The 25,958-nt window shown below is 39.3% G+C and overlaps 1 protein-coding gene across 1 annotated transcript in view; it reads right to left on the minus strand.

The window, feature by feature from the left end:
* CTNNA3 (catenin alpha 3) overlaps window positions 1-25,958 on the minus strand; it is a 543,156-nt gene that overhangs the window by 439,270 nt on the left and 77,928 nt on the right. Inside the window, exon 4 of the mRNA XM_045291701.1 lies at window positions 3,057-3,223. Coding sequence (XP_045147636.1) covers window positions 3,057-3,223 — 167 coding nt within the window. The remainder of the gene's footprint in view (window positions 1-3,056; window positions 3,224-25,958) is intronic.

The raw sequence follows: 25,958 nt of genomic DNA on the forward strand, positions 1-25,958 counted from the left end.
CAAGTGATCCAAAATCAATGGCAAGGAGGGTGTGAAATATCTTAATGTGGCTCTTCGACCTATGTCTCTGTAACTCCCATGAAATGATTGGATGGGACTCGATAAATTGTGTGACACTAATAAAGCAGACTGGTCAGTTTTAGTTACCGTGCCCTTACTCCACCACCACCACCACCACCCATACCCACTCCCCACCTTGGCTATAAGGAGAAGCCATCTTTGAAGCAGGAGCAGAAAGTGAAAAACCAGGACCATCAGAATAAGAATACATTCAAGATCTCTGTCTCAAGAGTCAAAAGCCAACACACCAGAGACTGTGGCACAGAGGCTATGGAGCAGCGCAAAGGTCGAGACCAGCAGCTAAGGCAAGGAAACCATGAGACAGTACAGAGGAATAGCATCAAAATTATGGGACTGTAAGGCAGAGCAACAGGCAGGCTTCGTGATCCACAAAAGCAGAGGCAAAGCCCATTTCACTGAGAGGCCGAGGACCAACAAGAGAAACAGTTGGCGGCTGACTAAGAAGAGGTATTGCTGTGGACCAATGACTATATACTGTTTACTGATCCTAACTTGTGGTAGCCTGTTAACTCCCCTAACATACCCCCTTAATTGTGAGTATTGAATGTGAGTTTTGTGTGATCATTGGAACAAATTACCCAGAAGGGCAACGGAATACCAGGAGAGTAATGCTTCAAGTCAGAATATGGTAAAGAAGGATGGGAGGTGGAGGCATGTCTGAGCCCTGCCTCATGGCAATAGCCAGAGAAGTCAGATATGTGACCCTCCCCTGTGCTGGTTCAAAACAGTGTGAACTGCCATGAGCGCGTTACTGAATTGGTATGAAGATGGTTGTGCATTTTTTTAAATGCCTCTTATTTGATTATGAAGGTAGTAGTTTTCACCTTACAAAGCCATTGTCATAATGTTTTACTTCAACAAATCTGAACATAGAACTAGGAATTACTCAGCAGTGAATCTTTCATAGCCATTACTTGTTTGCAGCATTTATTAGTATCTGTGTGCACATATGAGGGGGGAAACGTGTCTCTGAAGTGTTTATGAATATGACTAAGGTTATAGGACAAAGAAATAACCAAGTGCCAGCAAGAACTATCATTCAGTTAGCTTATCTGCAAACCCAATACGAGGTAGATGCTGTTGGTAAGAAGTAAAGCTTTCCCTACAAAGCTACTATGAACAAAAAACAAAGGGAGAAATGTGTTAAGAAAGTTTTCTTGACAGTAATAAACCTATCAAAAGAGGAGGAGTATAAAAAGTACAAAGGGAATCGTTCTCCTTCAGTGTTCAAATAAGCAGTGGTGAATAAGCTAACGACGGGAAGATAGGTTTAGTTCAGCAATTAGAGAAAACTATTTTGACAAGGTTATTTGCTTAATGGAGCAGTAATGTTACAACCACTAAGAATCTTTCTGAAAACATGGATGTATTCACGGACCGAAACGCAGGGGTCCTATTTAAAGTGGGAGATAAAGCAGATACAATGAGATGTTCGGTGCAGACGTCATGGCTCAGCCAAACTAAATACGTTGAGAAAATGAAAAACGCGTTAATAACATTCTCCTTTTACTAAATGTGTTCTAAATGGATTTGTTTAAAAAACAAAGCTAGCAGGAAATTTTACTGCCTGGATTATGGCTTAGTTTAAATATACACCTATTCCTAAATTATCGACTATCTTGTCATCCAACACTTGTCATTTAAGACAACAGTAAAAAGAAATCTACATTACTACTAGCTGAACAAAATCTGAATATTTTGTTCACTGATTTTGTACAGCTAGTAGTAATGAACACTGAGTTAGTTTATTGCACCAACCTGGCCGATAAACACATGTGGGGTTAACTGAAGGGCAGAGAGATAAATGGCTCCATGAGCCTCGCTTTTCTAGCTCTCAGGTCTCTTGCTTTCTGATGGTCAGACCAGGGTGCACCTGCCTTAGCCAGTTCCCTGCTTCAGCTGGCAAGGTTCACTTCCTGCAAGACATCCCTGAGGAAAAGCCACACGGACCTACCCTGATGCAGCCCTGGCCAGCACTGAGATGCTTACACGTTCACTGATTTGGCTTTCCTCCTGTAGTCAGCATCACAGTGTGTGTTTTGTAAGATGGAGGAAGACTGTGGATTGGTGTCAGACATATGGGTTAATGTTGGACTTGTGGGCATGGGCAGCACTGGGTTGGGATGTTTTCTGGATGCACACTTAACCTTTATATAAAACTCTCTCTTACACATGAGTTTCTGTGGATTTGTTTCTCTAAAGTACACAGACTCACACAAACACCAAGGTACAGAGTGAGAGCAGCACTGGCTTTGATGGTTGAGGTTATGTGTCAACTTGACAGAATTATGATTCTTAGGGCTTGGCAGTTATGTATGGATGTATTTCCATTTTGTAATCTGATGTGCTGAACCTCCATTTTTGCATAATAATGATTTTTTTAAATAATGACCTGCTTTGGAAAATCTAATCATGTCAATAAGTGAGGAGCAGCCAAATCTTTACACATATTATATCCACTTATACATGTTTTCAATAGATTATCACAGTCTAATATCACAGACCAATTACAAACACTTTATCTAGGAACAAGAAGAGATATCAAAATAATATTCCTTTACAAACCAGGATAGCTTCCTAAGACTTAAAGATCTTAAGTTTTAAAGATTTGCTTTTTCAAATGATTTCTAATTTGTAGCAGAAATATAAGAAATTTTGAAGAAATATGATTTAAAAAATTTATATACATAGTCTAATAAATTATAAACACATAGGACATAAAAATTTAAATAGGCAAAAGCCTAAAACTTTCTCGTAGCCATTTTTTATCAGTAGGCCACCTTGTTTTCCAATTTCCCACTGACTTTAGTATTAACTTCAGACATAGTTCTCTGAATTTTCACAATCTGATCCAGTCAGCTTCTGATGGGTGATGTCAAGTAATAAGGATGAGACCCAGATGCACTAGAATTGATGCCAAACCGAAATTAGAAATGAAAACAATGCCAAGGTAAAGGAAGTGCTCTTTTACTTACTGCTGACACGTGCTGCAGGAGACGCATGACGTCACTCATGTCTGCGAGGATAAGGAGTCTAGTGACTGCAGCCAACAAGGCACGGGCAGCTTGAACCACAGCTTCCCTTTTGGGGAGGTAACAGGGGTCATCTGTAAATCTTTCAGCTGATATTTTCAGAGCTTCACCTGGAAAACAATTCCCAAGTAAGTTGTATTGTTAAGTTTCAACTATGCCTATGTCGACATTTATCAACCAATCTAACTCTAAGCACATTTAGTGAATAAACAAAATATTAAAATACTGTTAGTTAGCATGAGAATATTGTCCCTTAACAAACAATGCGATTTCAAATTGACATTTTCTTTTATAAATGCCAGGGTGATAGTATCTTCCTGTATGAAAATTGTGACCAATTGACTACCAACATGTAGTAAATTTGCTGTCAGCTTCTGCCCTGGCCAACTCATTTGTTGTGAGAGGTTTCATTATTAAGACTTCAATAGGAAACAATCCTATTTATAAAAATAAGGTAAATCTTCATTGATTTACTTTCCAGTTCAATTGATATTAGAAAATAGTTTTGAAGATAAGGCAGATTAGCAAACACAGATTTATGCTAAGTTAACCAAGTAATAAACTATAGCCTATTATTAGTCATAGAAATAATGTTTTACAGTACATAATTATTAGAGAAATAACTTGCCCATTATTATCAAAGTTTTACAATTAAGATATGTTTTCTTACAAATGTGTGATATGTTGTATAAAGTTCACAGTTCAGAGGGCATAAAATGAAAGTTCTTCCTCCCCATCCTTGTCACATAATTGCTAGAGAATTACCACATTCATGATGATTTAAATTCTTTATAATTGAAACATGTTTGATTATGAAACCATTATTTTCAAATTTATCAGTGGCTATCAAGAAAAAAAATGTTTTCAATAGCGCTGGTGGCACAGTGGACTGAGCATTGGGCTGCTAACCACAAGGCCTACAGTTCAACCCCACAGGCCACTCCACAGAGGAAAGACAAGACAGTCTGCTCTGATCAGGGTTTACACTTTCGAAACCCCAGAGAGCAGTTTGTCTCTGTCCTCTGGGATCACTGAGTGGGAATCAACTTAACAGCAGGGGGGGAGGGGGGTTGGGTTTCGTAATTTCCATAAAGACTCCTCTTATCCCTTGTACATTTATACTGAAATTGCATGTGATCGATATTTTATGTCGGAGAAAATACCTATATGCTAGGTAGACAGAAAAGGGACAAAGGGGAAGTTGTCTCCTCAATTGCCTGCCTAGGGCCACAATAAAGGAGCTGCAGGGACATCAGGCACTCATTAGACGCCTATAGAAAAGTCGAAACTGAGCATGCTCAGACTAGGGCCACGCAGGCCCAGGTGAAGCTAAACCTGGCCACAACCTAGATACCTAACATCACACAGGTGTGCCTAAACTCAACCCCGCAGGGCTCACACGCCCGCAGGCTCTCTAGGCCTCTGAGGATTTTCTGGTCCCGCTGTATGATTTCAAGTTCCTCTTCCAGTATTCTTTTCATGTGGTTTTTCACATTGTCACGAAGTCCCGCGTGGTTCCCATGTAGCCTCGTACACTTTCCGGAAATAGTGTGTACTTTTGGAGACTGTCATACCTAAAACTTTCCTTTCCCTCATAAAAATCACTTGGATTACAAAAGTGCTTCTGACTCGTGAATTCTTTCTGCATTGCGAAGCAAGAACCGAAGTAAAATCACTCCAGAAACGTAGCATATAGATATTGTACAAGGGATCAATGGAAGTATATAAATAAAGAAGATGTTATACATGTGTATCCTTTTCACACATGGGATCATATTATTTATGCTTTCTACATTGGGTGACCAGGAGGAACTATAACTCAGTGACCTTCAGTATGGACTCTGGAACCAGTCTGCCAGGTTCAGTGTCCTGCTACCTGGAACAAATCACTCAACCTCTTGATGATGCATTTTCGTCGTTTGTAAGAAGGATGATAGTAATAATACCTCCATTTTTATGAAGACCAACGAAGGCGGTGCTCGACATTTAGTAAGCACTTGATTAGTCTCAGTATTTTTATTCCTTCTAATGCTTACATAATTGAATTGTATGGCTATCCAACTCCAACCACCTAAATGCTATCAGGTGTAGGCTAACCCCTGCGTGAAGAGTGGAGTTGCTCTGTCATGTTGTAACCTTGGGAAGCATAGTTCCAGGCCTTCTCTCTGAGTTGACTCCAGGTGGATTTACATCACCAACATTTTGGTTCACATTTGTACCACTTGGGGACTTCTATTAGTTGTTTTTTGTTTTTGTCTTTTTTCGGGAAATTTTTAGTCAACATGGTAATGTTTTGAGACGAGTAAACAGTTGATTTTTGCATGCTTCTCTGCAAGTTAGAATTGCTGCTAGGAGACTGTGAAAACATAAACTGACCTCCAAGATGTAGAGAGTAAATGAATTCCCACAAAAAGATGATCTTTTCTTGCTGTTACTCTGAATTGAAAAATTATAATAGTTTTTGTAGAATATTGTCTTTGACTTCATATACTAAACCAAAATATCTATCAAAAGAGAATTATGTGTTCCTAACTCCAAACATGTTGGAATATTGAACAACTGGCTGAAAGAGCCCTACTGAGGTAAAAAAAAAAACTAATTTTAAAAATCTATTAAAGTCTCTTTCTCTATTCAGGTATTATCATGAAGAGTGAGTCAGGTAAACACTGCTGGAAAGGGGAATAAATCAGTCTGAATACATTAATAAAGGTGCAGTAAGTAAGCTTACTATTACAGGCTTTTTAATACTGCAGAACTTTTCCAGCTATTATCCCATAATTTTGATCTTAGCTTGACCATCACTTTCTCTTAGACCCCCATTACTGCGGAAAGATCTTTCCTGGGTACTGTAGTGGATTTCCATGCTACCCTCTCATAATCCTCCTCATCACTTATTGTAGCAGCACAAGGGAACTAGGGCAGTCAGCTATGCCATACTTCTACATCAAAGATTCAAGAAATCAATGGAAACAAATACAAATGACTGTCCTAAGACCTTAAGCATCAAAAAAAAAGATCAAGAATTAAATCAAGCATTGACTCGAAAGAGAAAATGAACAAATGAATTGTGAACTGGAGAGATGTAGGTCAGTCAGCCCAGCGCAGTGTTGCAATCTTGAGACAAAGCAAGCACAGAAATACTTGGGTAAGGAGTACAGAAAGGCAACTTCACAGAATTCCCAATAGGAGAAAATGTGTAGACAACCCCAGGGTGAAGCAAGTTAAGCAGGACATGCACCAGATCTAAGCAGGGAAAGCACGGGAAGGTGTATGAGAGCTCTAAGGATCCTGGTGAAAACAGCTGGAAAGGAGTCTGGAAACAGAGAAAGGTCCACTAACCCGTGGCAATCCCTGACAATGAGGATGAGTGGCACATATGGAATAATAGAGTAATGGGGTGCCAACAGGAGGTCCTTCGTCTAACCAGATTTCAGGGAACCATCACTTATCCTCATTTTGGTTGATATCACATCCTTTTGCTGGCTGTATTCTACAGGTAAGACCCCAGCCCCTACACCTGGTCCAGAGGAATATGCCCCCTGCCCCCTTATTCCCTGTAACCAATGGCATAAAAACACCTGGGAACTGTGATAAGAGTCCCCTTACCCCTACTCAACACCCCTCCCACTTGTTTGTGTATTGCAATGCCCTCTGCCCCAAACCCTGGTAGGTGGTTGAACACACTCCTATGCCACTGAAGCAAAAATCAGCAACAGCACCTGCTCATCCCCTGGCACTGGCCTGCCCACCAATGATGCATACCTAGCAAAATTTACCCCTCAGCACAACCCTACCCATCCGGTAACAGTGCTCCCATGCCACAAACCAATAATTGGTGAAGTATATCTACCCTGCTCAAACAAAACAAAAGGAAAAATCATGACAGAAAAAGCAAACATATAATCCACCAATAAATATATAACATAATACCGTAATAACTGTGGTAATTACATATTTTCATGTCAACATGAAAATATAAAAGTATAGGAGTGGCATCTATACACAGGTCACAGGCTGATGGTGACTCCTTGTGCGTGTGGCCTTCTCATAGGAGAGTGTGTTAGTTTGGGTAGGCTAGAGAAACAAATCCAGGGAGACTCGTATGGATATAAGAAAGAGCTTTATATAAAAGAGTAATTATATATTAAGAGAACATCCCAGCCCAGTCCAGATCAAGTCCATAAGTCCGATATTAGCCCATAGGTCCAATACCAGTATCTAAATTCCTCTTCAGACTCACACAACACACACAATGACACCAAATGCAGGAAGATCACAAGTCAGTGGGTAGAAAGTCTTGTGGATCCAGCCGTGGGGGAAAGATCTCAACACTGGTCTGGGTCTCCACGTGGCTCCTCCAGCTCCAGGGCTCTGGCTCCATCAGCGTAGCTCCATATGGCTTGTCAACAAGACTGTCTCACAAGGAGAGAGTGCATGTCTCACCTCCAGGGAGGAACACAGGAGCTCCCAGAATCCTCAGGAGAAGGCCATGCCCACACAGAGGCCTTATTGGCTATAACCTGACTGCTAGGCTAGACTCCACCCCTTCACTCAAGGTGACAAGAGATTATGTAACTGCCACCGAGGGTCCTGGCAATTTCCCCTCTCTCTCTCTGCCTTCACCTTCCTGCTGGCGTACCATCCTGGGACCTGCCAGAGCCCTGGAGATGTGTCCACCACCATTGAGCAGCAGGACTTGGCACCCACCAGCCTGTGATCTTAAAATCAGCCTAACACATTATGGTACCTTGGAGTGGGGTACTAGAGAAACAAATCAGGAAGATGGAGAGTGGAGGCTTGTCTGACCTCTGCCTTATTTCAGCTTTTCTTCTTTGTCTAGCCAGAGGTCAGATATGTCCAAGTGGTTTACTGAGGTGTTGTTTGGAAAGAACATGGGAAGTTAAAGTTTTGATTTATGGTTTTTTTTTTTTCTATGGTTGTGTTCTCGGTTATTCCTGTTTGAAATGGCAAAAAATAAATGTGTTAAATATAAATTTTGACTGCAGGGTGTGAAATTGTCCCTTGAACGTCTCTGAAACCATGCTGCTTTATCAAAATGGCTGACAGAAGGCCTGGCCTTGGTTTGATACAGCCAAAGGCCTACGGCCATATTGTATATGATGGGAGAGTTTAGATAAGGATTGAATTTGACAGTTTTAAGAATGTTTTTAGGATCTGGATGTACTAGGATTTACTGATTACTTCTACCTATTGTAGTCAGCTTCAAAAGCTCTCTAAGTGACCACCTGGATCCACATGTTGAGTGGAAGTGGGAGAAAAGCAGCAATAGCAAGACAGGTCGGGTCCAGCCACTGACACTCATGGACCTGGTTTATAGGGACTAGAGAAGAGACAAGAGCAGGTTGGCTGGTGTAGAGTTTAAAGAATTATGTGAAACCTAAGCCTATGGCATCACCTAGCCTAGCAAGGGGACTAGGATTGTTGAGAATTTGTGATGGAGCCTATGGTGGAAAAGCAAGGTGGCCAATGGGCACCTTGCTTAGGCTACATGATACACCCCACATTGAGTTGACTAGAACCCGACCAGATGATGATAAGATTTTTGAGCCTGTGAATTGGTGCATATTGCTGCTGGCTTTATGAAGAGCCTGTCCTGATTGACTTTGTTTATGGATGCAGACTCACAATGTTCCAACTGGAACAAAGATTCTTTACATCAAAGAACATGCTTGTCTCAGAGCACTGGGTTGATAGAAATGGGCAGTATAGAAATTGGATACCCAAAACTGGGGTTAAAGGCATGAAGTGGCTGGCTTACAAACTTTCGTGGATGGGGAAATATCTTGACAGAATTATGGTGTAGGTTTTCACATAATTGCAATTGTTAGGCATAGAATATTTTTGTTTTGTTCACTTGTAGAATATTATGTTTAAATGAGGCTGGCATATATGCATTTTAGTTTTAACCTCTTAGGGACAAATGATTTTATTTTTTGTTTAACATTATATAGACTAAAGAGTTGTGTAAAGATGTCAAGTTGACACAGGGTGCTCTGTGGTAGTTACATAATTTCATGTTAACTTGAAGATATGAAAGTGTAGTGGTGAAGTCTAACCTTTCAATGAGGTCACAGCATGATGGTGACTCCTTGTCGGTGTGGTCTTCTCATAAGGAGGGTCCTGGGAACCTTCCCCTTCTCTCTCTGCCTTCACCTTCCTGCTGTTGGGTTGTGCTGGCACCTGCCAGAGCCCTGGAGATGCAGCCACCACCATGGGATCTACAGGACTTTGCACCCACCGGCCTGTAATGTTCCTGAATACTGCATCAGTGCTTGTGGCTGTGTGTTTTTGAAGAGAGACTTATGGACTGGAATTGGACTTATGGACTTGAGTTGGTCTGGGCTGAGATGTTTGCTTGATATATAACTACTTCTTGATATAAAGCTCTTCTTATACATGTATGAGTTTTTCTATGTGTTTCTCTAGTTAACTCAGCCTAACACATTAACAGACAATAGTAAATGATATGAAGAAATAGGATTGGATGGCTCAAACAAGAAAGCAGAAGAAAAGAAAACTGAAAATAAAGAAAGCTTTCATGAGGATAACGGACCTCAGTTGGAAATTAAAAGACTATATTTAGGATCCTTGAAGAGAATGAGGAAAGCAAAGAAAAATTCCTAGAGGAATTCAATAAAACAATACAAGAATAAAATGTCAGAACAATAGAAAATTAGAAATCATGCAAACACAACAACTAGAAGATTGATAAAATATCAGAAACAGCACAATGGGAGGACAGGGAAGTAAAACAGCACAATGGGAGGACACATTGGAAGAACGAATCAGGGAAAATAGAGGAAAAATCCTTTGATACTAATTTGTTTGTGGAACAATCAGAAAAAATAATGAAGGTAAATGAAGAAATCCTAAGAATTAAGTGAGATGCCCTAAAGAGACATAATTTAAAACTAATGTGCATTCCAGAAGAGGAGAAAGAAAAATAAAGACAGAACACATTGTAAATATCAAGAAGAAAGAGGTGTCCACTGAAGAAGCCTAATGAACCTCATGCAAAATAGAATCCAAAATAAATTCACCAAGACATAACATGAGCAAAATTTCCAAAGACAAAGAATTCTGAAAACAGCTCATAAAAGTAAATATTACTTACAAAGGGGCACCAATAATACTAATTTCCCCTTAGAAACCTTTCAGACAAGGAGGCAATAGGAGGGCATATTCAAAATGCTGAAGGAAATAAAAAAGTAATTGCCAACCAAGAATCACATATACAGCACAAATGTTTCAAAAGAACAGTGAAACTAAGACTTTCCTAGGTAAACAGAAATTAAGGGAATTTCTTTGCATTATAAGAACTATTAAGGGAAAACATTCAGAGAAACAATTACCATCAGACAACAGCCTGAGATAAAGTCATACAACAGCATAGCCAGATATCAAAACTACAAGACTACAAGGAACCAGAGGTTATGTGTAAATTACAACAAATTGGAATCAAAAAGGGAAAATAAAAGGAATGATTATTAAAATTCCATATAGAAAGGAAATTGAAGCAACCTCAAAATATCAGACTGGAGGATGTCTGGCATGATGGCTGACTAGACAGAGATGCTACTCAGGCCTGCTACAACAAAGGCACTAAAAACTAAATAAAACAGATATTGATGATTTTCCTGGAACCCTGAGCTTCAAAGGAAATAATAGAAATGTAGATTGAATACCAACAGTAGAAGAAGCAGGGGGTTGTGGGGTAGGAGATAGCAAAGCACACAAATGAATTAATGAATTGTCACCTATCCTAACACAAGCTCGATTTGAATTTTTTCAACGAGTAGTTCAATTTTTACAATGACCTGATAATTTATTCAGTTCACCTAGGAAGGCACAACCACTCACACCATTGAGGCAGAATCACTTACGAGATTGTAAGCATATGATAATTCTAGTGAAGAGAAAGGCAATACACAATAAGTGGAATGGAAGCACAATTTGACCAAGATAAATGAAGGACTAAAGGACAATTACAACAAATGCTATCAAACATATAATCCTACAATAGCAATAGCATCAACAAAATGTAAATCGTTACGGTTTAGTGTGAGACAGCACATAGAAGTACATACACATACTTCTATTTGAGTGCTGCATGGGTATGAGAAGTCATATGGAAGAATTTATGCACATATATAAATACAGGCTTATATTTGAGGACATATACATGTTTGGCTTACTGAATACATAGCACAAAGGAGGCATAGTTAGGGATACTTCTAGACACATACAAATACCTTGTGGGATTGATTTACTGTGCTTGAAGGCTCAGGACCACAGTCTCATGGGACAAATACACTAATTTACATAATTTCCTTCATATTCTACATCCTAATTTTGTGAGTATTTCCTGGAGTCTTAAACACTTGCTAGTGGTCATCTAAGATACAATGATTGGTATCTTCTTTTCCGGAGCAAAGGAAAGTAACCCCCAGCGGGTTTCTGAGATGGTTAACAGTTTATGGGAACAGAAAGCTCAGCCTTTCTCCTGCAGAACTGCTGTTGATCTCGAACTGCAGATCATGGGGATCACAACCCAATGCATAACACTACACCACTGGCATGTTACATGAATTGACACCAATGTCATGGAACAATTTATATGTAAGTGGTTGAGTGGGGATTATTTGACTATATAAACTTCTACCTAAAGCATAATAAAACTTTTTTTTAATGTTATGGTTCCTTATATGCCACTAGGCACCCTGATGATGCAATGGGTAAGCATTGGGCTGTTAACCCAAATCTACTAACCACTTGAAGAGAGAAAAGAAATGAGGCAGTGGCTTCCATAAAGATGTATGACCTTGGGAAGCCTATGGAGTTTTTCTTCCATAGGATTACCAGAATCACCTCAACGACAGGGGGTTCTGGGCTTGCACATGACACAGGCTCCGTCCTAGACAGTCAGAACATAGAGATGGGTAGGAAGCAATTTGTAACCAAGATGTCCAGGTAAGTGAGTTAACAGATATGTCCATATAATCTCTGCAGCGATCTAGTAGAAAGCTGTTCAGAGTATAAAAGAGAAGGACCAATCTCTGCCTGGGGTGTCAGAGGACACAGAGAGACGTTCCAAATAAGAGCAACACGTTTGAACTACTGACAAAAAGGTGTGGGGTGTACAAGTTAGCCATCTCATTGTCTATTGATTTGTGTCAGTGGAAAATGGCTATTTCCTTAATTAAATACAAAATAAAATACACCAATTTCCCTCTCCACCTAGAATATCAGCATCTGTGTTTTCTCAAAGGAGTCCTGATGGCACGTGGTGAAGAGCTGGGCTGCTAACTAGAGAACCAGCAGTTCACATTCACCAGCAGTTTTGCTGAGGAACGCTGTGGCAGCCTGTTTCCACAAAACTACATCCTTGGAAATCCCATAGGGCAGTTCTGCTCTCTCTAAGTCAGAATCATCTCCAGGGCAATAGGTTCTTCATGAACACTACATGTGTACAGTCTAGCTTTTTAAAATATTATTCCCAACTCTAGTTGGGAATATTTAGTTTATAATGCTTCTACTCTGAAGTTTAACTAACAGAAACTACCACTTTGAAAATGCATGCAAGTAAAAATAATTATACCTTTCCTACAAGAAATTCCACTCCACACATGAAAGTGATTTGCTAAAAAGTGTTAAAAATACCACAAGACCTAGGTTCAGAAGCTTATGTATTTCCATTGAAATTAAAATACAACAAATTCCCTTTGCATCTAAACCATCTTGTTTGTGTCCTATAAAATAGGATTTTACATTAAAAAAATATGTTATGAAATACCTCTTTGATAATGTATTAAAGAAGATAGTCTACAAAGATTGATATTGGTAGATCTTCATATATATATAGGAATAACATATGAAGACTTCTGAATATACAAAAATCTGATATATAAAATCTTTATGCAATCATGAATAAACATTTTATACAAGTATATGAATAAAGTACAAGAAAGAAAAATTGGTCACCAAATATATATATTATATATTACATTTTTTTCAATGTATAAAAGATTCCTGCAAAGGTAGTTATTACAATGCATTTTAAAGTATAATTCCACTTCCTAAAAGTGCGTTGATGTAGATTGAAAATCAAAGAAAGCACAGTAAGCAAAACACCCCCAGGAGCAAAGGGAACAAGTAAAATGAAGCGGGGCAGGCACTAAAGATCAAATTTCCTCCACGTCTGATAATTAACATGATATTTACGATTCAATTAAGATTTCTCGAGTATGACTCTGGTCACCCTTCATTGTGCATGTTTTAATACACTATACACATGTAACATGCACTAGAGATATTAATTGATTCAATATATAATACCATACTCTGGTGTAATGGGGATTCCAGGCTAACACTAACCACAAAGGGTTTGGTTTTATTTGTTTTTAATTTGAAAACTGCCATTTTGAATTTGAAAACCCTTAAGAGTAGAAGCTTGAATTTAACTTTGGAGCAGAGTGTTCTTTTGTAGAGCAGGGAAGTGGGGACAATGGCTTCAATTAGGTCTTTAACTTACCCAGATGTAAAAATAAGTAAAGAACCTCTTGTAAAAAATTGTGACCATAAGAGCAAAAATATTTTATGTGACTAAGAACATTATCTTGGCAGGAGGGAGGAACAGAAACTCTAGCCACTGCACTGTAGACTTTGTCTAGGGAGCTACAAGGATGTCAGCAGGGCTCATAAACCCAGAATGTAGTTGCCTATACTAACCATTATAAACTAGTGGCTATGGAGTAGTTCCCTTTTTATTACCTTCACACTCTCAGTAGAGTCACATAAAAGTAATCGCTCCGTTCCAGCCAAGGTGGAGGAACACCGGCCAGATTTCTCTCCTACCTGAAACCACCAAATATATATTCATATAAAATCACTGCCATCTGGCCGATTCTAACTCATAGTAATCCTATATACAGCTTCAAGACTGTGATTGTTTATGGGAGCAAAAAGCCTCACCTCTCTCCCATGGAATGAGTGGTGAGTTCAAAGTGTTGACTTTGGCTTAGCAGCCCAATTAATCAAGTAGGCCACTATGACGCCAGGCACGCACCCACGCGCGATTGCATATGTGTGTGTGTTTGCTTTTAGAGGCCCTTGAGTCAATTCTGATTGATAGTGACATCATGTACAACAGAAGGAAAGCGTGTCCAGGCCTCCGTCATCCTCCCGATTGTCGCAATGTTTGAGACCATTGTTGGGCCCATTGAGTCAATCCATCTTGTTCAGAGTCTTCCTCTTTTTCACTGATTTTCTACTTTCCCAAACATCATGTCCTTTTTCCAGAGGCTGGTCTCTTCTGACAGCATGCCCAAAGTATGTGAGATGAAGTCTTACCATCCTCACTTCTAAGGATCAATCTAACTGCAGCTCTTCCAAGAAAAATGTGTTTATTCTATCAGAACTCATGGAAATTTCAATATTCTTCACCAAATCCATAATTCAAATTCATCAATTCACTATCCAATTTTTATATGCATACTAGGCAATTGGAAATAATCATGACTTGGATCAGGCACACCATGGTCCTCAAAGTGACACCCTTGTTTTCTAGCCTTACAAGAGGTCTTGTGGAGCACATTTGCCCAGCACAATACATCATTTGAGAGCCCTGGTGTCATGCTTTGGGCTGCTAATGCTTTGGGCTGCTAACCACAAGTGGTTTGAAACCACCAGCTTCTCCACTGGAGAACGGCAGGGCTTGCTACTCTCATTAAGAGTTACAGTCTCTGAAACACACCGGGACAGTTCTTCTCTGTCCTGTAAGGTCACACTGTGATGGAAACTGCTGGATGGCAGGGAGTGAGAGCTCCCATGAGCATTGACAGTGGATCCAAGGAAAATGAAATCCATGAAAACTTGAATCATTTCTCCATTTATGATGATATTGGCTATTGACTCAATTGTAAGGAATTTGGTTTTCATTACATTGACTTGTGACCTATCCTCAAGGCTGCAGTCTGTGATTTTCATAAGCAAGGGTTTCAAGTCCCCCTCAATTTCAGCAAGCAAGGTTAATTTGCATATCAAATGCTGTTCATAAACCTTCCTCCAATCCTGATGCCATATTCTTCTTCGCGTATTTCAGCTTCTCAAACTATTTCCTCCACGTACAGATTAAAGAAGTCTGGTGACAGAACAGACAGCTTTCCTGATTTTCAGTCATGCAGTATTCCCCTGTTCTGTTTAAGCAACTGCATCTTAGAGCCTAATTACATTTTCTGGAATCCCCATAGCTTGATATGGCCCACACAGTTGAATGCTTCTGCATAGTCAATAAGAAACAAATAACTATCCTTATGATATTCTCTGCTTTCAGCCCAGATCCATCTGACATCAGCAATAGTATCCCTCATACCATGTCCTTTCCTGAATCTGGCTGGAATGTTTGGCAGCCCCCTGTCAGAGAGCTGCAACCATTTTTAAATTATCAACAGCTAAATTTTACTTGCATGTAATATTAGTGATCTTGTTTGATAATTTCCACATTCTGTTGGGCACCTTTCTTTGGAATAGTTACAAATATCAATCTCTTCCAGTCTGTTGGCCCGAATTTCTTGGCATAAATGAATGCTACCCATGCTTCATCAATTTGTTGAGACATTTCAATTGGTATTACATCAATTCCTCCTACCTAGTTTTTCCCCAAATGCCTTCAGGTCTCCTTAGATGCCTTCCTTCATTACCATTGGTTTTTGATCATATGCTACATCTTGAAGGGTTTTGATGTCAACCAATTGTGTGGATGGTACAGTGACTCTGGTATTCCTACAAACTTCTTTTGATGCTTCCTACATTGTTCAATATTTTGCCCATAGTATAGTTTCATATTACAACTTGAAAAAATTGAAGTTGTTCTTTCAGCTTGAAGTTTGCTGAGTCTGTTCTTCCTTTCTGAAGGAAAGAGTCTTCTAACCTAGAGTGTTCTAACTCCAGGTCTTGGCACATTTCATTATAATATTTTACAAATGTCTTCTTGAGCTGCCTTTTGAAATGTCCTGTTCAGATCTTTTTACTTCAACATTTATTTCATTGTCTTCAACTACTCTACATTCAAAAGTTAAAGTTTCAGAGTCCCTTCTGATGTCCACTTCAATATTTTTCTCTTGTATCTCTTTAATACCTGGGCTTGATTCATATATAATGTATTTGATATCATCCCACAGCTCATCCAGTCTTCCATCATTTGTGTTCAATGCGTCAAATCGCTTCTTACAGGTGCTCTCTAAATTCAGGTGGAATATACTCAGGGTTGAATTTTGGCTCTTGTGGGTTTGTCTTCATTTTAGCCCATTTCACCCCAACTTGCAAATGAGCAATTAATGGTCTTGTTTGCCTCATGTTCTTGTTGATAATGAGTTTCTTCATCCTCTGTTCCCACAGATGTAGTCAATTTGATTCTTGTGCATTACATCTGGCAAAATCCACTGTCTAGTTAGCATTCATGTTGTTAAAAGGGATATTTGCAGTGAAGAAGTTATTGATCTTGCTAAGTTCTAACATGTGATCTCCAGCTTCTCCGGTTTCCAACTTTAGCATGCCAATCACCAGTAATTATCACTGCATTTTATTTTCACAGACTGAAGAAATTGACTGAATTCTTTGATTTCTCCATCACTTGTTTTAGTGGCTGGTGTGTAAATTTAAATAACAGTTGTAGAAACTAGTCTTCCTTGTAGGCATCTAGATAATAGCTCATCACAAACAGCATTGTGCTTCAATACAGATCCTGAAAATGCATTTTAATGATGAAAGTGATAGCACTGTTCTCTAATTTGTCCCTCCCAGCATATAATTGATCAAAATGGCCAATACCTACCCATTTCAGGTTACTAATGTCTATAAAATCAATGTGTTCCATTCCAATTTTCCTGTGTTCATACTTTATTCATATTTCTATGATGGAAAGTTGTTTGAAGCTGTTTCTTACCATGGTGAGTTGCCCACCATCCACAAATGAAAGCCCCCAATGCTTTCCTATGTCGTCATCATTAAAGTTGACTCTAACCTGAGGAGGCAGCTCTTCAAATTTGTATTTCAAGTGTCTTCCAAATTGAAGGGGCTTATCTTCTGGAATTGTATCAGACAATGTTTCACTGCTATTCATAATGTTGTGTGTGTGTGTGTGACTAATCCCTCCGAAGTAGATGGGCTAAACCTCATTCCTAGTCTGTCTTAGTCTGGCAGTTCCACTGACCCCTGTCCATCATGGGTGCCCCTGCTGGTCTTTGAAATCCTGGTGACATAGCTTTCAACATCACAGCAACACACAAGCTGCCACAGTAAAGCAAACTAACAGCTACGTGAGAAAAACCCATAGAACTAACAGGTAGCTAAAATATATTTGAGCTGTGAAAAATTATTCCTCATTCTCACAAAAAGTTGATATTAGTTTAAATTTTCTTTTCTTTTTATTTTTCTCACTAATAATAAATTTAATATGAGAAATTTAAGATTCCAAACAAACTTCTGGTGAAACATTTTGGACCTCTTTTGAATCCTTTAACTAAGGCAAACTATAGAGAAGAGGGCAAATGCAGCCTACCCTATTTCTGTATAGCCTGGAAACCAAGAATAATTTTTAATAATTGGGAACAAAATCAAAAGAATAAATTTTCATTACATAAAATTATGTATGACATTCAATTTTTCATGTACATAAATTAGGTTCTATTGGAACACATAAATGTGTATTGGATATTGCCTATGTAGTTTTATCTATGACTGCTTTCCCACTTCAATGGCAGAGTGGAGTAATTGTGACAGTGTATAATAGGTTTTGTGTCAAATTGGCTGGGGTAGGAATCTCAGTGGTTTGCCACTTGAAGACTCTCCAGCAATGTGATAGAACGTAATCAAGTCCATAATGGAATCTACTGTGAGCAGTCACTCACTTGTCAGAGATTTGGGTGGAATGCAATTGAAAGGACGTTTCCTCAGGGCCGTAATCTATTCATATTTAAGCACTCTGTGTGGGAAGGCTTGACTCTTCTTGCTGGCCTGAATCCTGCATCTGTTCTCCTCCACCTCCAGTTCTTTGGACTTGCGCCAATAGCTCATCATGTTGCCTGTCTACCATGGGATCTATCAGCAGCCTGCCATATTGCCTGCCAACCTTGGATTCACTCAACTCTGCAGGAGGCTTTCTGACCTTGGATTCATTCAACTCTACTTCCACTAGCCTGTGGCCTTCCCACTTCCAAATCAGTCTTTCTGCTTCCTGGTTCATCAGCCCAAGCAACTATACAAGTCAGAAAAAGTGTCCAGTATAAGATCTAACACAGAGACCTGAACTAGATTGGACTCACTCTTACAACTGTGTGAGCTACTTTCTTGATATAAATTTCTTTCTTTAGAAACACAAATAAGCATCACGGGTTTTGCTTCTCCAGAGAACCCAGTCAAACACACAGTTTATGACCCACAATGTTTACTATCTTGCCTAAAATGTTTACTATCTTGCACTTTGTTTTAAAAATGTGTGCTGATTCCTCATCTGGGACTAATGAACATTCATAATTGCTTATCCTTAATACCCAGTACTCCTTTTAAAAAAAGGGAAATTGATATAAAAAAATCTCTATTTTGACGTATACAAAAGTGGCCCTAAAATGCCAATTCTTTTTCATAAAATATTCAGTTGACTTTCCTTTCTTAAGCCAAATGCATACTGAAATGTTAAAATAGAAAAGTTTATAAAGCATACTTCTGGTTTTGGTATTTATTAACATATAATTTTAGCATACCAGCTATTTCTTCAAATGCTTAGTTCAGTGGTTCCCTGAAGACAGTTCAACCTATTCACCAGCCCAAAACATGCTCACAGTGTAGAATCAAAAGGATATATGCATTTTCTATTCATCCTCAAAGCACAACAGTGAAGAACTTTGTTGCAAATTCAAAGAACAGCTCGCCCCCTTTCCACTAACTTTCTATGCAATCTTGAGAAAATCACATGCTTTTTCAGTATCAATCTCTTTATTATGCAAACACAAAGTTAATGAAAACACAATAACGAAGACAGGTAAAAGCCTTCCATTCTCCCAGCGGAAAGGGCTTCAAAAAAAATTGGCATTCTTAAAAGAAAAAAATGTTCTCACTGCAGTATTAATATTTTATATTCTTTTATGTGAAAATTTATCATCTCTAAGTCAAAGTTATTCCCATGAAACTTAAAGAACTATTTTTTAACTGTGGAATCTAGCAAACTTTCCTGCTTGTGTTAATCATAAATCCTGTGCTATCTGCTCTACATTTTTAGGGGTTCAACAGTCCATAGACAGTGGACTATTGTTAGCAAATCTCCATTCCAAATGCCTCCCTCTGAGAAAGGTGGAAGCCAATATTTACTTAACAAAATAAATGACAGAGGCTAATGAAGAAAAAAAGCTCAAAATTATTGATCAAAAGAAGAAGCAATGAAAAATTGCAGTGAAATATGGATAATGGGTACAGAAGTATGGGGGCTTGGTAGTGCTTTATTTTGGATTATCATTATACATTGTGATTTATTTGGTGAGTTAGATACAAACAGAAACTCTCATTAAGATTTTATTAAGATTAATATTCTCATCAAAATCTTTTAATTAAATTAAGGTTTTCATCAAGAATCTCAAATTCCAAAAGCAAAGATTGGAAATTAATAAAGAAGGGAATGGCATGGGAGGAGAGTTTGACCTTCTCTAGCTTCCCGAGGGGGCAGAGAATCCAACCCCACATCAGCTCAAGGATGATTCCTATGATGCGGAGATCAGATACCCCTCCATCCCCCGTCCTTCTTTATCCTATTCTGACACCGATTATCTTCCCACAGAATGTTAATCATCTGCGGAGTTCAATAATTCATGAAAATGGTAACACAGAACTAAAGGCAATATTCATAATTATGGGAGATCAGAAAACATTAAGGACACAGTCTTGTGTCTACAGTGCATTTTCTCAGTCATGCCAGCAACCAGGCCTCTCTCTGGTCTTCAGCCTATCTGCTTTGATCTCTGCCCTGTTTAGGTAAGTGTTACAATGCTCCTTTGGTACTGCTAAATGCCAAAAGGACATTTTACTCTGTAATCCAGCCACCTGTCAAAAGGGACTTAGTTTTATTCATTCTGTGGGCTGGAAAACCTACCACTCTGTCTCATGGCCTTAGCACAGCTCCTCTGCTCTGTCTCATGAGCTTAGAGCTACAGTCTCTGCTGTTTCTGCTTTCTCCACTACTTCAAGCAGGGCTCTTACAAGCACTCCTCTGGTGGCTCTTCTCTCTTGATAGTACAGGATTCCTTTGTGCCTCTGAAAGGGCTCTTTTATATTCAGAGAAATAGGGAAAATGACCAATCCCCTCTTTAGAGTTATCTACAACTTATTGGCATGCTCCCACTCAGTCATGTGGTAGGAATTACAAAGGACAATGGATTGAAGAACCATTCCAAGTAATTTCACTTAACCTCAGAAAATATCATAAGGTCCTAACACAGAAAATTGGGCACAAAAATATTCAAGAAAAAAAATCTAGCAATTCAAAAACATTTAGTACATTGCGGTTGTTGAGTATCCAGGAGTCAGTACTGACTCTGAGCAACGTATATACACAGAACAAAACTGCCCAATCCTACACATCTTTCCAGCTTCTATGTTTCAGCCCACTGCTACAATCAATGTGTTAATGCATCTCTTTTGTGCTGACCCTCTGCTAAGCATGATATCCTTCTCCAGGACTGCTCTCTCTTAATAACATGCCCAAAGTATATGAGCCAAAAATCTCACCATTATCATTCTTTGCCTGTTCTTCATCCAGGACAGAATTATTCATTCTTCTGGCAGTTCATGGAATATTCAATATTCCTTGCCAATACCATAATTCAAATGCATCAATTCTTCTTTATTCTACTTTATATATTATCCAGCTTTTGCATGTGTAGGTGGTGATTGAAAATAACATGGCTTGAGCAAAGCACACTTTAATCCAAAAGATAACATCCTTGGTTTATTAAAAAATGTATAGAGGTCTTTTGTAGCACATTTTTTACAATTAACATATAATTTGATTTCTTGTTTATTGTGATTTGGGGGAAAGTTTACAGAGAGAATTGGTATTCTATTCCACAATTCAAACACATTTTATCTCATGACATAGATTATAATCTTCATATTGTCCAAAGAACACCCCATTCTGGGAGCTGGCCACCTGCCTGAAGGCACTCAGCTTTACTCATTCTGTGGACTGAGAAGCCACTACTCTGTGTCATGTGGTTGTGTAATATGCTTTGAGATTTGAAAATGAGAGGCCTCCTATTTTGTTCTTCCTCTTTAGCAATGCTCTGTTCATCCAAATGCTCTTTAAGATCCATATGAGCCATTGATTTGTTTCTCAGTCTCTTTATAGAATGCTGATGGTTGAATTATATCTGTAGATAATATTGACATTTTGGGGAGTTCTGGGAAGATGGAGACTGAGTAACACATACCAGATGGACTCCACAGATATCAGCACAGGAGAGTTACTAAGACAGAAATTCCACACTACCGGGTTGCAGGAGGAGAATCATAAAGATAAGTAGGCAGAGAGCCACTAGGTTTTGAGGAGCTGGGGGCTTTTGGCTTACCACAGTGGAGGCCATATAGGGTTTGACCTTAGCCCCGCCACTGTCTTGGCCAGAGCCAGGATCATTTGGAGAAGTCACAGGGGCTTTATCTCTACACAGTCACAGCTTGCTGATGCCCTGGGTCAGGAAGTAAACTCCTCCAGCCCCACAGTCAGGGATCGGAGCTCAGCTATATTGTTAATTTTGCTTCCCTCTCTTCTCTCTATCCTCCCACAGTCTCAGCGGGCTTAGTTTTTTTTTTCTTCTTTCTTTTTCTTTTCTTTCTTGTTCTCTTCCTTTTTCTCTCACACCCCACTGCCAACATCAAGACCACTCCCCCTAGCCTAGAGCATTAATGCCTGCCCTCAACCCAGCTGGGAGAGGCCTACCCACTTCAGCATAACCCAAGGCTGGGGACATATCGTGCACCCTCTCCACCAGGGAATATCCCAGCCACTTCTTCTGGGGAAATCCTGCCTGCGTGACTGGGGGAGCTCCATCCTCTCTGCTCCTACATGACTAAGGGAACTTACTCCCACCTGCCATAGTGCCTCACACAGCCTAAGGCAGCCCAAACAACACTCATCAACATTACACGCTGCTGCAGGAACCTCTGCCCAACCTCCGCAGTGATCTACCTGACCAGGGAAATTCCGCCAAACATTCACGGAGTTCTACAACAAAGCAGGAAACTCACCAGCTTTCTGTGGCACTCCTGTGGCAGCAGGAACCCATGCACTCCCTCTGCAGTGTCCCAAGCTGCCGTTGGCCACACTATCACAGCTTCTTGTGAGATCACCCAGTATAGCACCATCTTTATGGGTCCACAACAACCCAACCAGCGTCCTCTGAGAGGACCATCCAACTTTCACTCCAAATAATAGAATTCTGGTTGACTACAGAAAGAAGGAAGTGACAGGAGGATAATGTGATAGGCAAATTAGCTGCAGGCAGTTTGAAGAAGCATTCCTATGAGTCTCTCAAAGAGAGTCAGTGATCTCGGACTCTCTGGAAAATGGCACGTGGCTCCTCTAAAACACTGTAATGCAAACAGCAATCAGCCTCAACAACCTCAACCAAAAAAAAGGAGAACCAAAAGTAAATGGCAGAAGATGCCCTGAACCTAACAATGTGCATAGAAGAAGCATACATTGATCTGCCACAGAAAGAAAATTTTAGAATGCTGCTTGGAGCCATACAGGATATGAGGGAAACAATACAGGAAAAGATGAAATGATAGAGGAGATAAAGTCCATACACCCAAGGGAAATACAAGAGCTTAGGGACGAGATAACAAAACCAGTAGCAGACTCACGGACTTCACCAATCGACTGGAGGAAGCAGAGAACCGCACCAGTGACTTAGAGGACAGCCAAGGGGACATTAACAAATGCAAACAAATATCTAATAAGATCATCAGAGAAGTAGAAGAAAACCTAAAAGCTATGTCTGATACTACGAAGATGAACAACATCAGAATAACTGGATTACTGGAGAAGACACACAAGAAGTCATCTGCAAAACACTGTGAAAAAATTCTCTGAATACATTGATCAAACATTCCAAAAGATGAAAAAAGAAATCACTGACTCTACAATTATACTAGGTGACTTCAATACACTGCTCACTGAGAAAGATAGATCACAGGGAAAGAAACTCAACAAGGAGGATAGAGATCTAAACACTACAATTAGACAATTTGACCTGAAAGATATTTACAAAGCTTTTCATCGAAATACAAAAAAAGTATCATTCTTTTCAAGCCCATGTGGCACATATTCGAAGATAGGCCACATGCTGAGGCATAAGGTGAATCTGCATAAATTCAAGCATATTGATATCATACAGAACTCTCTCTCTGACCACTATGCCATAAGGTGGGAAATCAATGAAAGGAAGATGAAGAAAACAAGAGCAAACAATTGCATGAGGAATGTGTACTGCCCCAAGTCAGAGATGAAATTGGGAAATTTCTAGAACCAACGAGAATGGGAACAGGACATACCAAAACGTATGGGACACAGCAAAGGCAGTTATCAGAGGAAGTTTCATAGCAATACATGCACACGTGAAAATGGAAGAGAGACTCATGATTGATATGCCAGCACAAAATTTACAAGAGTATTAGCATCATTCGCCACATTGACATGAAAGAATATAAGAACCACATGATAATATCAATAGATGCGGGAAAAGCATTTGACAACATCCAACACCAATTCCTGTTTAAGACACTCAAGAAGATAGGAATGGAAGGAAAATTTCTCAAGATAATACAAGCTATATAGGAAAAACCAACAGCCAACGTGGTAATCAATGGAGAAAAGACAAACACAATCTCACTGAAAACAGGCACCACACAAGTATGCCGTTTTTCCCCACTCCTATTTAACATCATACTGGAGGTTTTATAGCTTACAGCATAAGGCAATGAAAAATCATCAAAGGTATTCACCTTGGGAAGGAAAAGGTTAAACTATCATTATTTACAGATTATATGGTTTTATATATGAAAATCCCAAAAGCTCAACAAGGGGAGTACTGAAAGCAATAGAGGAATATGGCAGAGTGGCAGGATAAAAGATCAACAAACAGAAGTCTATCAGACTGCTATACACATCAAATAAGACCACAGAAGAGTAGCTATATAAGGTGGCACCCTTCATAATATCCAAGCACATATTGAAATATCTTAGGGATATACCTCACTAAAAATATCAAGATCTATCTGAGGAAAACTACAGAACACTATTCCAAGAAACCAAGAGTAACCCCAAAAAATGGAAGAATATTCCATGCTCATAGATAGGAAGACTCAATATAGTAAAGATGTTAGTTCTGCCCAAGGTTCTATATAAATTCAAAGCAATCCTGATACAATTACCCTCATTTTTCTTTAAAGAAATGGAAATACTGATTATCAAAGCCCCGAACTCCTCAAGAAAAAGTACACAGTGGGAGGGCTTGCTTTACCTGATTTTTGCACATATTACACAGCCACAGTGGTCAAAACCACATGGTATTGGTACAATGACAGACACTCAGACAAATGGAAAAGAAGTGAAAACCCAGAAATAAAATCATCATAATACATACAACTGATCTTTGTTAAGGGCTAAAAATATATCAAATGGGAAGCAGATGCCCTCTTCAAAAAGCCATGCTGGAAAAATGGATATCCACCTGCAGAAAAATGAAGCAAGAGCCTTATCTCACTCCATGCACAAGAATAAACTCAAGGTGGATCACAGACCTCGAAGAAAAACCCCAAAGTATTAGGGCCATCAATGAGGGAATTGGGACCAATCTGAGAACTTTGGCGGAGGGAATACATAGGCTATCAAGAAATAGGGAAGGACACAAATACAGATGAGTCCCAAATTAACAAGTGGGATATACTGAAGATAAAACACCTATATAAATCGAAAGAATTCGCCAAGAGAATAATAAGAGAGCCCACAGATTGGGGAAAAAATCTTTGGCATTGATACAACTTACAAAGGCCTTATTACTAAAATCTATAATACTCTGCTAGCTTCCAAAAAGAAAAAACCAAATTGTCCATTGAGGAGGTGGGAAAAGGACCTGAACAGAAGTTTCACAAGGCCATAAATCTGAATGGCCAATAAACAGATGAGAAAATGTTCCTTATCATTATCCATAAGAGAAATGCAAATTAAAACAGCAATGAGATACCACCTAACACCCTCAAAGATAGCTCAAATAAAAAAATCAGAAAGCAACAAGTATTAGAGGGGCTGTGCTGACATAGGAACTCTCATCCATGCTGGTGAACCTGTCGGTAAGTACAGCCCCTATGGAAATCAATTTGGCGATATCTAAAACAGATGGAAATTGAGCTACCATATGACCAGCTATCACCTAACTGGGCATATACCCAGAAAAGACAAGAAACAAACCACGGACAGACATTTGTGCTCCAATGTTCATTGCGGCACAGTTCACAACAGCAAGGAGTTGAAAACCCAAATTTCCATCAATAGACAAATGGATTAAAAACTGTAGTACAAACATACGATGGAGTACTACGCATCCCTAAAAAGCAGTGATGAACCCATGAAGCACATTGCCGCATAGGAAGAACTGGAGGAAATCATGCTAAGTGAAGTAAGCCAAGCACAAAAGGACAAATGCAACATGAATACGCTGAGGTAAGCTTTAAAAAAAAGGCAAAAGGGGTATAGGGGAAAAGCTACTGTATGCAAACATTCTT

Source organism: Echinops telfairi, unplaced genomic scaffold (assembly GCF_000313985.2).
Source record: "Echinops telfairi isolate 266 unplaced genomic scaffold, ASM31398v2 ScPeMD7_70;HRSCAF=299, whole genome shotgun sequence".
Taxonomy (NCBI): Eukaryota; Metazoa; Chordata; class Mammalia; order Afrosoricida; family Tenrecidae; genus Echinops; species Echinops telfairi.